A 15,186-nucleotide genomic window follows, 5' to 3' on the forward strand; every position below is an offset into this window, starting at 1 on the left:
CTCCACAGAAATAGTGCTTTACAGAATTGAGGTCATAAATGTAAACAATGAATTATTAATTTATATGGGTTTTGTGCAATTTTTACTGTTTGTCAGCCTTTAAAAATTTGCAGTTGGTTGCAATTTCCCTCCTCATTTGAAATAATATTCTCTTTTGTACTCATTTGTGCTTGGTTTCTTTCTTTTTTCTTTTCTTTCTTTCTTTCTTTTTTTTTTTTTTTTTTTTTGAGTTTTGTTCTTATTGCCCAGGCTGGAGTGCAATGGTGCAATCTCGGCTCACTGCAACTTTTGCCTCCTGGGTTCAAACAATTCTCCTGCCTCAGCCTCCCGAGTAGTTGGGATTACAGGCATGCACCACCACGCCTGGCTAATTTTGTATTTTTAGTAGAGATGGTGTTTCTCCATGTTGGTTAGGCTGGTCTTGAACTCCCGACTTCAGGTGATCCGCCCGCCTCGGCCTCCCAAAGTGCTGGGATTACAGGCGTGAGCCACTGTGCCCAGCCTGTGCTTGGTTTCTAAAGGAGCTCCTCATTTATCAGGTTTAGACCATACAAAATCTGGATCTGCACTGGCTCCATTCTTCAGCATCTTAACGACAACTTTACCAAAGTAACAATGTCACTAGCATTCTCAATTTGCAGGATTTTCATACTCTCTCCCTTTTTTGGTGTCACCAGAAAATGCAATGGCTTTTTGTTCTCTGAAAATTGCATATAGAGAGATGTGAGTGTATGTCAATATCAGCATATTGCAGATGTGAATTATTCAGCCTCGGAGAGATCGGACCCCACAGAGCACTTTATTAAGGCAACTGAAGCCTTCATACAAATAAATGGGGGGTCTGAAAGTTGAAGACATAGAGTTTCATACTGAGAAGTGGTCAAGGGGAAGAGCATTGTGTTTGAAGAGATGCTACGCTGGAAGAAAGTGTGTAAGCAATTCCTGGGGTTCAGTTTCTGGAACAGCCAAGGTTTGGCCCGTGGAAGCCAATTTGGAGCATCAATCAGGCACACGTGGAGAGAGGCCTGGATTATGAGCCAAATCCTGGAGGTTATTCAAGCTCCTCCTTATGGTATAAAGTAAGGCTGACCTGTGAAGCAGAAGAATAAAGGGTGAGATGCTTGGACCCTGACCACATTAGGAACCAAATCTTGCACCTAATGGGAAAAAGGAGGTGGGATCATTTTTACATCTTTGGGCAGGAATGGAATGAAGGTGAGTTTGGGGGCTCCTAGAATGATCATGAGTTCTGACTTGTCCAGTAGACTCCCAGTTTATGCCTGTTGTCTCAGTGTAATAATTAATGGCACCTCACCTTGAGACACTTTCAAAAGTGATTTGGTTTGGCCAATAAACTATGTGGTTGCCCTGGTTAGAAATAACCTTTCAAAGGAAGAGAAGTAGCAACAAGGTTTAGTGAGAAGTAAAGGACTATAATGATTGGCTGATGAATGGTGCCCAGGGCTGGGCTGGGTTTACCGGGCTTCCGTCTGACCTGGTCTGGGATACTCCACCACTTCTGTTTTCTCTCTACACCCACTACTCACCTCATACTTGCCAATATCCCTTTGACTAATCCCTCCCTTCCCACCCTCTTTCCCAAAATATCCTTCTACTTATACTTCTGCATTGGAGCTGGTTTTGTCATCCCCAGGGCCACCCAGGTCTTGGAATAGACCAGCCAACACCCAGACCTCCCAGTGTGGCCTTGGTGAGCACAGGAGACCGGGATCTCTGGGACTTATGGTATTTTTTGCAGGTGACCAGACAGACAGCTTCAGTTTGGAAGTTGTTATTGTTCCCCTGGCTACCGCCATAGATGAATTCGGAGCAGATCTTAGTTTTTTTTATTGTACCACCAGTGTGGTATGGAGGCCAGGCAGGGGCCAGCCTCCTGTGGCATACTGCATATATCTGCAGGGAGATCGCAGAACAGAGCTGTTTGGGTGCCTGTCTCCCTGGAGAATGTCCATCTCTCCCCTTCTCTGGCCACCATTCCCTTTGTCTCCACTGAGAAGCAAATTTGCCTCAGGGCTCTGTTCCCAATTCAGTGTGAACCCTGACCACTCATTTTACCTCTCTGGTCCTTGACTTCCTCATCTGTAAGATGAGAATACAAAATCCCAACCTGCTCGCCTAACAGGGCTGTTGGAAGGAGCAGCTGTGACATCACATGGCTTCTTTTTCCTTGCCTCCCCAACATCTGAACACTAAATCTGGCTGATTTTGCCTCCTAAATAGCTCTCCTTTATTTCCTTTCGGCTGCTTTCTTAATTCAAGCATAATTATCTTTTGCAAGGACTCCATGAAAGGCCACCAGCTGATCTCCAAGACTTCTCCAATCTGCTCAACATTGGTTTCCAGAATGGCCGATCTGCTGGGCACAGGATAAAGTTCTACCAAACCCAGAGGGACTTCAGAATCCATTTTCTCCTTCTCCTCTCCAGCTTTATTTCTTATGCTGCCCCAACACCCAACTTCCCAAACTTATGCTCTAAAAATAGCACTTTCTTACACACCCTGTGCCTTTGCACATGCCTGACATATCCAGCCCCCTCTTGCTAAGTGAACTCTTGTTCATTCTTTAAAACCCTTTCTGGACATTGACTCTTTTATGCAGTCTTTCCTGGATTCATTCTTTACTCTTTGCTTTTCTTCGTTGCTTCTCAGTCTTGCACACACATTTATCATTTCCATTTACTTTCTTGTTCATATTTTCTGATTCCTCCATGAGAATGTGAGGTTTTTGAGAGGGGATTGCATCTTATGCCATCTTGATACAGCAGTTTCTAGCAGGTAATTTGGCATAGAGAGGATGCTTCAGGAGTATTCACAGAAAAAAAAAAACCCAAAACTCAAATCTACCCTGATCTTAAGCATTTATTGAGCAATTATTTTGCCCATAGTGTTATGAGGTACAAATAGAGTTCTTTAGAAACTCAGGTCTGAAGCACGACAAAACAACAATTGTAGCATTGATTAGTGTCAGCACAACAAAACAACAATTATAGCATTGATTAGTGTTCTTAGTAGTTGACATCTATTAACATTTAATCTTGTAAAGTAGGTCCTCTCATTGTTCTCATTATGCAGATGAGAAAACTAAGGTTTAGAGAGGCTAAATAACTTTCTTGAGGCCACACAGATGGTAAGGGATTTGAATATAGGTTAATCCATTGCTGTTAGGATCAAGACCAGATCCCTTACCAGCTCTCCTTCCCCCATCTAGCCCAGCTTCATCTTCCTCTCTTTTTAAAATTTGTTATTTGTTTATTTATCAAGAGAAACTATTTCTCAGCCCACTTATTCATGCTTCATGGTTCAGGAACACAAGTCAGTGACAAACTTTAACCCAAAGAAATTCTTTCAATTCCAAAATCACTTTGTACTCTGAAAGATACCAGCCTTCCTCATCTCCTGAAAATCTGTTATAGAATTACAATTTCTCTAGAAATCTGTGTATGCCTTATTTCTTGGTTCAGCAACAGTGAACCTATAGAGAGCTGCAATCCATAGGGATGCAACAAATGCTTGAACAATATGAAACCACAGATGCCTGGCTGGAAGGCCACACATTTGAGGTTTTATCAAAGCACTGAAAACCTAGTTATTGTCTTGAAAGGTATGTCAACCTAAAGTAACAAGATTCAGAAAATATCATTAAGTAGGGCATTTATTTGACCCCAAAACTTGAGGATGGCCACTTGGGAATACAGATTCAAGTTGCCCTGAATATACACTACCAGTTTCCTGTTTCTTGTCTCTTGCTCACTCTCTGCTTTCTAGCCTTTCTAGGCCTGAACATCCTGCCTCCTGCCACAGAGCCTTTGCATATCCTATTACCTGGCCTGAAAGGCTATTTCTTCCCATTTTTGGTCTAAGTACTCATCTTTCAGATCTTAAATCATGGATCTCTTTCCCAGAAAAACTTTTCTGACCTTCCTGGCCACAATGAGCAAGTGGAACCCATCATGGGTGTCAGGGGCACCAATCAATATTTGTTGAATGAATAGAATGAATGAATGGTCCTTGATGATCTTCTTTAGAGCTCAATAATATGGGCAGAGAAGAAAGAGTGTAGGTGGTCTAAGGTGGTCAGGGAAGGCATCCTGGATTTATGTAGACAGGCCTAGAGAAAAAAGCCAGGAAATACAGATTATATACCTGTCTCTTATAGCTATCATATAACCTGACACAATGTTGGCATTTGATGAGACTTTGGTGACTACTTGGCATCTCGAGAATCACTGAAGAGTAGCCAAGAGTCCATGTGGTCCAATATCCACACCTGTCTTATGGAAAGGGAAACTGAGGCCCAGAAAGGGAAACTGAGGCCCAGAAAGGAAAACTACATTGTTCACAACACTTACCAAAATAGAGGAAGAAATGAAATAAAATCCATGTCTCCCAAGTCCAGGACTGGCAGATTTGTGTCAAGTAGAAGATGTACCTAAACTCTTGGTCAGAGACCAGCCATCAGTGAACCAGGAGACAGAGATAGTGCAGTGCAGGTGGAGATAGGAGGTGAGGGCACTGGGTAATTTAGGAAGCATCTGAGTTACCTTTCTGAAGTCTAAACATTTCTTTCCACGGCTGAACAGGCAACATTTCATGTTTTCTGGGCAATCTCTGGGTTTGGTACACTGGTCTATTTCTTCCACTTCGCATTCCACTTTGATTTTGGAACACGGCTCTAAGGGAGGGGAAGATATATTCCCTCGAGGCCTTAAAGGAGCCAGTGCTCCCCCTCCCCGAGCCCAGGGCACCCCTCCAGAGTTAGAGAACTTTGTTTCCACTTCACCTGTCCCCAGAAGGTAGTGGCCCTCAGGGGGCTCAGGAGTTTCACAACACTGCTCACATCCCCAACCCCATAACAACTCACCATCGGATGCCTAAACCAACCCCTACCCCCTACCCGCACCATCTATGAGATTCCTGAGAGAAAGACGCATTCCTCTAAGACTGTTCCGGTCACTCAGCCTTGCTGTGCTTGGTTGCTCCCCCAGGAGGCGCTGTGGCTCTCGATGATTGAGATTAACATTTCTGGCATCAGATAGCTGGGCTTTTGAATTCTGTGAGATGCTTGGTGTGCCAGGCACTCTCTCTGAGCCTTGATTTCCTCATTTGCCCATAGGGTTGCTTTGAAGACTAACCAGCAACACAGTTTGACAAGCCATTGTCAAACTGCCTGGGGCAATGTAACGTAACAATGAGTAATATGGATGAAGCACTTACTGTGAGCTGCCTTTTCTCCTTAATCCTCATTACAAATCTATGGGTAAGTACGCTTAATATTCACATTTTGTAAACAGAAGAATTGGAAGCATAAGGAGATTATGTGAATTTGCCCAAGATCACACAGCTACTCAGGGGTGGAGCCAGGTTTGAACCTACAATGTGTGGCTCCTGAGTGCTCACTTTCAACCACTAATTTTCAGTGCCCAGTACAGTTAGCTGCTAATTGTGAGTCTTCACATTTCAGCATTCCAAGGGACTTCTGGAGACCATTCTTTAACCCAAAGACCAGGGTCCTCTGTGGGTATGGGTGTGGGGGCTGCAATGAGAACATTTGGAAGTTGACACAGGTGGTGTTGTGGGGAGCAGCCTGTTTTTCTTGTGGGAGACTTCCTTGGGCTTACTACTCCTTCTTAGTTCATTTCATGAGCTCTAGGTCCAGGCACCTCCAGGAAGAACTCTTTGGAATGGCAGCAAGGAGTCACTTGCCACAGATTTGGATGCCTGTATTCACCAAGGGAGTCTCTTACCAAGAGACTTCAAATAGCGCCCCTCTTTCCCACCTGGAATTCCAGGCAGAGGTGGAGAAAATAATTTCTCAGCTGCAAAATTATTCTTTGTTCCTTCCTCCCCACTGAGTTTCCTTTCCCCATTGCAAGGACGGAGTTCCCAATACTTACTGCCAAGGATGCCTTCAGCGTGCCCAGGTTCCTGGATGTCCCCCAAAAGGATGAATGGTACCAGGATTGGCAGAAGTCCTGAGAGTCCCATTTTAGGAAGTACTGGCCTGGTTGATGGCACCAAAACTAAGAACTGCTCCTCAGCAGCTCCTACATCTGCACTTTGCCTGCCCCGGTGTGGCCCAGCACCTTAAGAGACAGCCCTGGAGACAAGCCAGCCAGACTCCCCCATCAGGAACACCAGATCCCTGAGGCCATCAGTGGGACTACCTGGTACCTACCCTGGGGGATAGGCGGCTCCTAATCCTCAGCAATCTGAGGCTTTCTGGTCTACCAGGGAAAGAGGGCACATGTTGTCTTGGGCTTTCCAGGCTCCCTTAGCAGAAGGGGAGGTTTAACTCCAGAGTCTTCCATTTCCCAGGGGGAGTTTGCAGGTTAACAGTATGCTAGCTCTCTTCCTTCTTTCTAATTTCACTCTTCTCCTGACATGTCTATTCTTATGTTTTATTTTTCTCACTCTGTTTCTTCTCTTTTCTGTGCATCTGTATGTCTTTTACTCTGTGCCTGTCTTTTTCTCAGGGAGTCTCTGTCTGTCTCTCTTTCTCCCCGCCCTTCACTTCCCTCTCTCTTCTTTTGTATGTAAAGATCAGTTACATTTATCCTTTAAGTTGTTTGATTTTGCAACAGTAAATAACTTCTTTCATTACTTTGGGACTTCTCCAACTCTGTTCTCCGTTTTTCCCTGTTGTCACAGCTACAGCATTGGATTAAAAGTCACACCCTGAAGCATTAACGCTTGAGCATCTGTACCAAGTTTTATATCCTTGGTATAAGCCCGAAGGAGGTGAGGAGCCAGTTACCTGGGCATCAGTTCCATCTGGCAAAGGACTGTGGGTAATGGAAGCATTTCTGCAGGGTGGCAGCAGGGTGTGTGTGCAGCAAGGCATGTCATCAGTGGTGAGTGAGAAGTTCATTCCTTTTTATGGCCAAATAATAGCCAATGCACATTGACAGCCTCCTACCTCTAGCATCAGTCCCTACTTTTCTGCTGTGGGTTTTCTCTGGCCCCCAGGGAGCTTGTATAGCTTGCAAGTATAACAGTTTGAAAGAGCGAGGGATTTAGTATCCCTGGCATCCAGTGGGCATTGGGAATCAGTGGACAAATAGCTTAGCTTTCCCATCACTGGAGACAGATTAAGAAAATTTGTGGTCTGATATCCAGAATCTACAAGGAACTTAAAGAAATTTACAAGAAAAAAACCTAACAACCCCATTGAAAAGTGGGCAAAGGACATGAACAGACACTTCTCAAAAGAAGACATTTATGCGGCCAACAAACGTGAAAAAAAGCTCAACACCAGTGATCATCAGAGAAATGCAAATCAAAACCACAATGAGATACCATCTCATGCCAGTCAGAATGGTGATTATTAAAAAGTCCAGAAACAACAGATGCTGGTAAAGCTGTGGAGAAACACGAATGCTTTTACACTGTTGGGAATGTAAATTAGTTCAACCATTGTGGAAGAGAGTGTGCCAATTCCTGAAAGATCTAGAACCAGAAATACCATTTGACCCAGCAATCCCATTACTGGGTATACCCTCAAAGGAATATAAATCATTCTTTTATAAAGATACATGCATGTGTATGTTCACTGCAGCACTATTTACAATAGCAAAAACATGGAATCAACCCAAATATCCATCAACGATAGGCTGGAAAAAGAAAATGTGGTACATATATGCCATGGAATACTATGCAGCCATAAAAAGAAATGAGATCACGTCCTTTGCAGGGACATGGATGAAGCTGGAAGCCGTTATCCTCAGCAAAGTAACGCAGGAACAAAAGTAAATACCGCATGTTCTCACTTGTAAGTGGGAGATGAACAATGAGAACACGTGGACTGTTGAGGGGGCAGGGGGAGGGAAAGCATCAGGATAAATAGCTAATGCATGTGGGGCTTAATACCCAGGTAATGGGTTGATAGGTGCAGCAAACCACCATGGCACAGGCTTACCTATGTAACAAACCTGCAGGTCCTGCACATGTATCCCGGAACGTAAAATAAAATAAAATATTTTTAAAAAGAAAATTTGTAAGCCTGTTTTACATGATTCTTTAAAAGGTCCCCAGTAGGATTGAGCCACAGTAGTAACCAGCTCATAATAGACTCTTCTCTCTTCCCTTCTCTTCCCTGAATTACTCATCTCACTCCCCATCTTGTATGTCTTGGGAGATCTCTCAAACAAACTACCTGCACCCATGCCCTTTTTCCAGGGTTAGTTTCTAGAGGATCCAAACTAAGGCACTGTCCTTGGGCCCTTGCCTAAAAAGGGTTTTACAATCTTTTGTAGAAGCAGAGGAAGATAACAATAACAATATTCCTGGAACTCTGAACTCTCAAAGTTCTGATTGTCTTCACTCCCTTGAATGATGTCACCAGAAGCCTCAATGATCCCTTACTCTGCAAAGTGTAATGTGCCAAAAAGATGTCAATCACTCAGCCTCAAGGCACAGGACTACATCAAGTACTTTACTGGAAAAAATTGAGAGTGACACAGGTATAAACTGGGAGTTCTAGAAGTTGGAGATAAAGGGGACATAAAGATGAAATCAAAACGGATGGATATTGTGCATCAAAAGAGCCAAAGATGGAGGAAGAGGAGGTAGATGCAAGCATTCTGTTCTGGGAAGGGCTAAGATCTTGGAATGCTGAGAGTGAAACTGGAAGCCAGTCTGGAGCATCAGTCAGGTACAGGAACAGTACTCAGAGCATGAGCCACATTCTGGCAGTTCTTCCAGCGCATCCTTATCCAATCAGGGAAAGCCTGTAGAGAACGTAGGACAGAAACAGCTGAGCATCTTGGGTTCAGCTCATCTTTGGAGCTTGAAGTTATGTTTATACATCTTTGCACAGAAAGACACTAAAAAGTAGTGGGTTTGCTTTGAGGAGCTCTCCATCTCCTTCAAGGAAAAACAAATAGGAGTGAATCGCTGCCAAAGAGTTGTGTTGAGACAATGATGGCTTAGAAGGGTTGGTTGGTCAACGTGTCTTAAGTTTAGCGTCCTGTGCCTCTTCTGCAATTCATCTCTGAGATTTCACCACTTCTACACCCTTCCTCCACCACTCCTAATTCCCCTCATACTTGCCAGCATTGATTACTTCTACATCCCTTCTCATCCTCAGTTCCTCATACTCAGAAAGTAACTTTGTCTAGCCTTTTGCCAGGTGCATTCTTACCTCCTGATCAGAGCTGGTTCTGTCAGCACCAGGTCTGCCAAAGATGTAGCTGTCCTGGAATGGACCAGCCAACACCCAGACCTCCCAGCATGGGACTGGAGAGGATGAAAGACCGGGGCCCCTAGGACTTACGTTTATTCTTGCAGGTGTTCAGGCAGTTGGCTTTGGATTGGAAGTTGTTATTGTTTCCCTGGCAGCCACCATAGACAAACATGGAGCAAGTATTATTTTTCTTGTCATACCACCAACGAAGAAAATAAGCCAGACAGGGGCCAGTTTCTTTTGGCATTTTGCATACATCTGCAGAGAGACTCCAGAGTTGAAAACTCAGTGTGCCCACTCCAGAAATAAACAGTTGTTATTATTCTCCCTGGCAACTACTATAGATGAAACTGGAATAGGCTCCTTTACCCTTATCACATGGCAGGAGCACAGCTCCACTGACATATTGCACACATTTGCAAGGAGACCCCAGAGTGGGCATCTGCATCCCTGGAGATAGGGTTGTTGCAGGTGTAATTAGCTAAAATGAGGTCACACCAAAATAGGGTTGGCCCCTATACCAATATGACTGGTGTCCTTATACAAACAGGTTAATTTGGACAGAGGCACACACACTGTGAGAACACCATATGAATGTGAAGGCAGAGATTGGGGTGATGTGTCTACAAGCCAAAGAACACCAAAGATTGCCAGCAAAGCCCCAGAAGCCAGGGGAGAGGAATGGAACATGCTTCTTCCCCATAACCCTGACAAGGAACCAACCGTGCTGATACCTTGATCTCGGATTTCTAGCCTGAGGAACTGTGAGACAATACATTTCTGTTGTTTAAGACTCCCAGTCAGTGGTACTTTGTTATAGCAACTCTACCAAACAAATGCAGGTCCCAACTAAATAATGCTTACACAGTTCCATTTGGGTAAGTCTCCACTGCTAAACAATTAGGTCCTGTTGATTTTTACCTCCTAATAGCTCACCTCTCTGCCAGTCTCTTTAATATAAGCCTCAGTGTCTCATGCCTGGACTGTTGAGGTAACCTCAGATTGATCCCCCTTCCTCCATTCCTGGCCCCTCCAATCAATCCTTCATGCTTCCCACCAGAGAGAAGGATCTGATGGATCTGAGAGCCAGGCTTATCATGTCATTGCACAGATAAGACCTACCTTCACTCTATGACAATGTCCTCCCATGACCCACAAGGCCCTTCATTGTCTGGCTCCTACTGTGACGCTGGCCTCCTCTCCTGCCACAGAACCCCTTTGAGCCACATGCTCCAGCAATATTCAACACACTGTGCTACCTCTATACCTCCATCCCTTTGCACTGCTCACAGTGACACTCTTCTTCCTTCAAAACCTTTCTCAGACATCAACTGCTGTGATGTCTCTCTTGACTCCATTCTACATTCCTCACTGCCACACCTTGCCTCAGAGTCTTGTGCATTCATTTTTCATTTGTTTATATCTTCAGTCTCATCCCTGAGGCTGTGAGTTTCTAGTGAGCAGGGAGTGAGTTTCTAGTGTATCTGCTTTCATCTTGGCATCCCAGTTCCTAACAGGTAGCCTGGCACAGTATAGAACCTTATGGAACGTTGAGGATAAATGAAATGTATCCTGATCTGAACTGAATAAATTATTCATTGAGCACCTATTATGTGCTCAATGCTTCAAGGAACAGAGAAAAGGCATGATCTTTGCTATTTAGGAGCCCTTAGCCAAGAATTACAAATAAGCGAATAGGTATCAGGTGGCTACTGTGTGCCAGGCATTATTCTAAGCACATCATGCAGATCAATTGGATCCTCAAAATAATCTTTTACACTGATCCTTTTATTTTCTGAGGAAACTGACTCACAGTGAGGGAAAGTTGTTAATTTATCCAAGACAAAAAGGCTCGTAAAAACTGGAGGTAAGAGTTGAACTCAGGATGGCTGAATTCAGAATCCTTACCTGCTGGCATATGAGTGACTTAGCCCCCTAACCTGCCCACTCTACTTCTCTGTCAAGTCCTGTTAACTTTGCCTCCTATGTCCTACTCTTTCTTTCAAGCACGTCCTACTCTTCTTCATCCCCTCAGCTACCTCTAGTTCCGGCCACCATTTCTATCATCTTGAAGTCCTTTAAGATACTCTGTTCCTCCTATTTTAAACTCGATAGATGTAGTATGAACCTGGTCATGTGATGCCCTGCCTCGGTGGATTGCCATGGCCCTTGGGATCCAGGCAAGACTCTTTAATCTGGCCCACCATACCTGAATTGTTTGATCTCTGCCCACCCAGAATCTGTTTTCCTTGTACCATGCTCATGCTCACTCTGCGTTCTGGACTCCCAAGGCCCCACCACTGAGCCTTTGTGCATGCTACTGCCTGTGCCTGGAAAACCCCTCCACCCACTTTTTGCCTAAAACATTACCCATCTTTCTCAACTCAACTCTAGATTTGCTTTCTCAGAGAAGGCAATCCCAACCCCCCTGACCATACTGAGCAGACCAAATCCTATTGTGGGTCTCAGAGGCACTCAATCAGTATTTGTTGAATGAATAAAAACAGAATCTTTGATAGTCTTTTTGCATCCCAGGGAGATGGGCATGAAACTAAGATGCAGCAGACAGGAAAAACCCTCTGTTCTGGAGCAGTCAGGAGAGGTGTTTTGGTGCAAAGTTGGATTTGTGTAGGCAGAGAGGTGGTCACTCCATAGCAAAAAAGTTAGGAAATATAAATTGCTTAATTTATCACTTGCAGCATATGTTAGGGCAACAATGGCCACCTGGGAGCTCAAAAAATTATAAGAGTGACAGGTATCCAAATAGCCAAAAGAATCTGATTCAATGCCACTGATTCACCAATGATTTGTTCTGGGAAACTGAGTCTCAGACATTACCTGATAGGATAAGGTCATTCCTCATGGCACACACCATATTTGGCACAGTAATGAATCTAAATCGCAGGTCTCCCAAGTCCAGCAGTTTTGCCAGAGACCAGCCCTCAGCGATCAGGGCACAAAGCCAGTCCAGGAAGGCAGAAGGTGAGGACAGAGGGAGGAGGGGTTGGTTATTCTGCAGCTCTGAATATTACCTTGTTTGAGATCTAAACATTTTTTTCCGCAGCTGAAGACACAACACTTCTTGTTGTCCTGGCATTGTCTGTCCTTTGTACACACATCCCTTTCTTGAAATTCACATTCTTCTCTGATTTTGGGACATCTCCCTAGGGAAAGAGCAGTTTTACACCCGTGTGCCTTAGAGAGCATAGTGTCTCCCCACTTTGCCAGACACAAGGCAATTCTAGAGAGTCAGGGAAGTTTGCTTTCAGTTTGCTTGCCCCCAGGAGTTCTTTTCCTCAGGGCAGCCTCACTCACTTCCCTACTGCCTACACCCCCACCACTCCCCAGTGACCTCTCCTCCCTCTATTCCCACCCCCCAGCTCCATCCCATCTAAGGCAGAATTTCTCAACCACCAGTGATATTTGGGCTGGATAATTCTTTGTTTGGGGGGCTGAACTGGGGATTGTAGGATGTTTAGCAGCATCCCAGGCCTCTTCCCATCAGAATCCAGTAGCACCCCCTGATTGTAACAACTGAAAATGTCTCCAGGCACTGCAAAGGTCCCCTGGAAGGCAAAATCACACCATTGTGGGCCACTGATGTAAGCCAATGCGGTCTTTTTGGCCTTGTTGAGGAATCCATGTTTGGAAGTTCCTCTAGGTGGTAGTATTATACAGCAATTAGTATCACTTACCCCGGAGCCAGTTTAGATTTTGAATTCTGACTTGGTCTGAATTCTGACCCTCTCTGAACCTTGGTTTCATCATCTGTAAAATCATTTTGCCCTTACGGATTTTGTGAGAAAACAATGAGACAAAGTATATAAAGCCCTAATCAAAGTAACTGATGCACAGTCATATTATCTAACATTTGCTAAGTATTTACCATAAGCCGAGCACTCTTCTAAGCATTTTAAATGTATGATCTCATTTAATCTTTATAATTGCTCTATGAAGGAAGTTCTATTAATACCCCCATTTTACACATGAATGGGAAACTGAGACCCATGAAATTTAAGTAACTTGCCCAAGATTACAGGGCTACCAAGATTTGAACCCACTAAGTCTGATTCCAGATCCCTCTGTTGTTTTAGAAATCCCTTTTCAGAAATCCTTACTTCCTGAGTGTTCAGCAAATGATACCAATGATCATTGTTACATTATAGTCATGGAATTAATATTCCACAACTAATGTGTCTTAAGTTTAAAGAGACTTCTGGATGCTGTCCTTTATCTCAAAGTTAGGGAACCCCTAGGGATACAGGGACACTTTATGGGACTACATTTGAAAGAACCAAGAGTGGATAGAGATGATGCCTCAAGGAAGGGGCCTGTTTTGCTTGTGGGGTAAGGAGAAGGTCCCTTGGTTTCCCGGATTCCTGTAGCGACTCCCCTGAAAGCTAGATCCTGTGACTCTCCTCCACCTCCTTGATAAAGACCCTCCACTTCAAAGGGGCTGAAAGTGGGGATTGCCTAAATCGGGGTTACTGCATTCCCAGAAGGGATCTTCCACAGGAGGGATCTTACAAATATCTCTCTCCTCTCCCAACCCGGGACCTGGGCTAAGATGGTGGAAAGCAACCCACATCTGAAGAGTTCTTCCCTGTTCCTTCCTCCCAGCAAACTCCCCTCTCTCTAGGGTAAGGGCTGAGGCCAATACTTACTGGGAAATAACCAATCAGTCAGACCAGGTCCCTGGACATTCGCCAAGAGGACGAATAGCACCAGGAGGCTCAAAAGTCCAGAAGATCCCATGTTGAAGAGAGGCCAGCCTTTCTGGTGGTTCCCGAATTCGGAATGCTCAGCTGCTGCACCTTGGATATAAGAACTGGAGACAAGCCAGCCACCCCCTTTCTTGCTGGGAACACTAAGTTCCCAAGGTCACAAATGGGACTAACTGGCACCCACAGCTCACAGCTTGGGAGGAAGGGTCTCTTATTGAATGGATCTTGATCCTTACACCCCTAGGCTGCACTGGGCTGGGGGCTCTAGTCAACCACAGGGAGTGGGCAAAGCGTGTCTCCCACTTTCCAGGCTACCTTCAGAGTGAATGCCACCATCTTGGGTCTTCATCTTGATAACTTGGAGAGTGGTGGAATGTCCTCATTCTTCATTCATTTTCCATCGTACGTGCACACTTACTAGCACACTCCTTCTGCTTGTCTCTGACAATGTGTCTCTGTCGGTCTCTTGGTATCTCATTGTTTATCTGTGCCTCTCTGTGCCTAAGTCTACTGTTTCTCTTTCCCCATGGTCTCTGTGTTCCTTTCTCCCTCTCCCACAGTTTCCTCCCATCCTTCTGTCTTTTATTGTATCTTTGGTTCACTCATATTCGTTGACTAAGGCCAAAGAATACAGATTTGCCACAGAGCAGGGTGTAGGGGAGGAATCAGGCTGATAGCAGAGTCTTCAGAGAATGTTTCTCAAAGTTTTGTTGCTCTGAGAGCAAGAGAGGATATCAGCGCTTAGAGGGAGCCTTTATCATCAATGCCAGCTCCTTGATGTCTGAGGAACTGTGAAGTGAAGGGACTTGCCTGGGAGACTGCAGTGGAATAAAGTTCAGTAACACAGCAGACTTTGGGGATTCTAACTGGGCTGCTAGAGGAGCTGTGGGAAAGAGGTGCTGGGGAACTTGGACAGCTTTCCTTTCCTACAGCCATGGAATCTACACTGGCCACTCAGCCAGTCCTGGGAAGAAGAGAGACACTCTTTACAGAGCAAATGTTATCCCGAGGGCTCCCGTTTTCTTCTCTAACTAGGAGTTACCCTTTTGGGCCAAGTTTGTTCTCCAAATTTTCCTACATGACAGACAGAGGCCAGACAAAGACAGCCTTATTATCAGAGAGTGACTATATGGTCACAAAATTTAGGATCACAGACAGAGCCCCCGTAAGAATCCCATGCCACCAACTTGACAATCTCACTTGAAGAGACTACCAAATCGAATTTTTCTTTTCTTTTTTCTTCTTTTCTTTTCTTCTCTT

The 15,186-nt window shown here is 44.6% G+C and overlaps 1 protein-coding gene across 5 annotated transcripts; it reads right to left on the minus strand.

Moving 5' to 3' along the window:
• Positions 1-780: 780 nt before the first annotated feature.
• WFDC6 (WAP four-disulfide core domain 6) lies at positions 781-14,358 on the minus strand. Of its 5 annotated transcripts, none has more exons than XM_063802549.1 (6): positions 14,242-14,358; positions 13,867-14,016; positions 12,235-12,366; positions 9,293-9,460; positions 4,563-4,693; positions 781-1,090 (listed from the first exon to the last, which is right to left on the minus strand). In XM_063802549.1, exons 1-6 carry the CDS (start codon positions 14,273-14,275, stop codon positions 1,052-1,054), a joined length of 654 nt encoding a protein of 217 aa, XP_063658619.1. In that variant the 5' UTR covers positions 14,276-14,358; the 3' UTR covers positions 781-1,051. The 5 variants fall into 5 exon arrangements, with proteins under 5 accessions (XP_063658619.1, XP_063658620.1, XP_016793488.1 ...); XM_063802548.1 differs by lacking the exon at positions 781-1,090 and adding an exon at positions 2,863-4,129; XM_063802550.1 differs by lacking the exon at positions 4,563-4,693.
• Between the last annotated feature and the right edge of the window lie 828 nt (positions 14,359-15,186).

Source organism: Pan troglodytes, chromosome 21 (assembly GCF_028858775.2).
Source record: "Pan troglodytes isolate AG18354 chromosome 21, NHGRI_mPanTro3-v2.0_pri, whole genome shotgun sequence".
NCBI classification, from domain to species: domain Eukaryota; kingdom Metazoa; phylum Chordata; class Mammalia; order Primates; family Hominidae; genus Pan; species Pan troglodytes.

Excerpts from the sequence above, each read along its gene's own strand:
- WFDC6 (XM_063802548.1), bottom strand. The coding sequence starts at position 14,275 with ATGAAGACCCAAGATGGTGGCATTCACTCTGAAG. Across the intron at positions 14,017-14,241 it reads TGGTGGCATTCACTCTGAAG|GTGCAGCAGCTGAGCATTCC; the intron begins GTAGCCTGGAAA and ends CTTATATCCAAG. Across the intron at positions 9,461-12,234 it reads ATGTTTAGATCTCAAACAAG|ATGTATGCAAAATGCCAAAA; the intron begins GTAATATTCAGA and ends GTCTCTCTGCAG.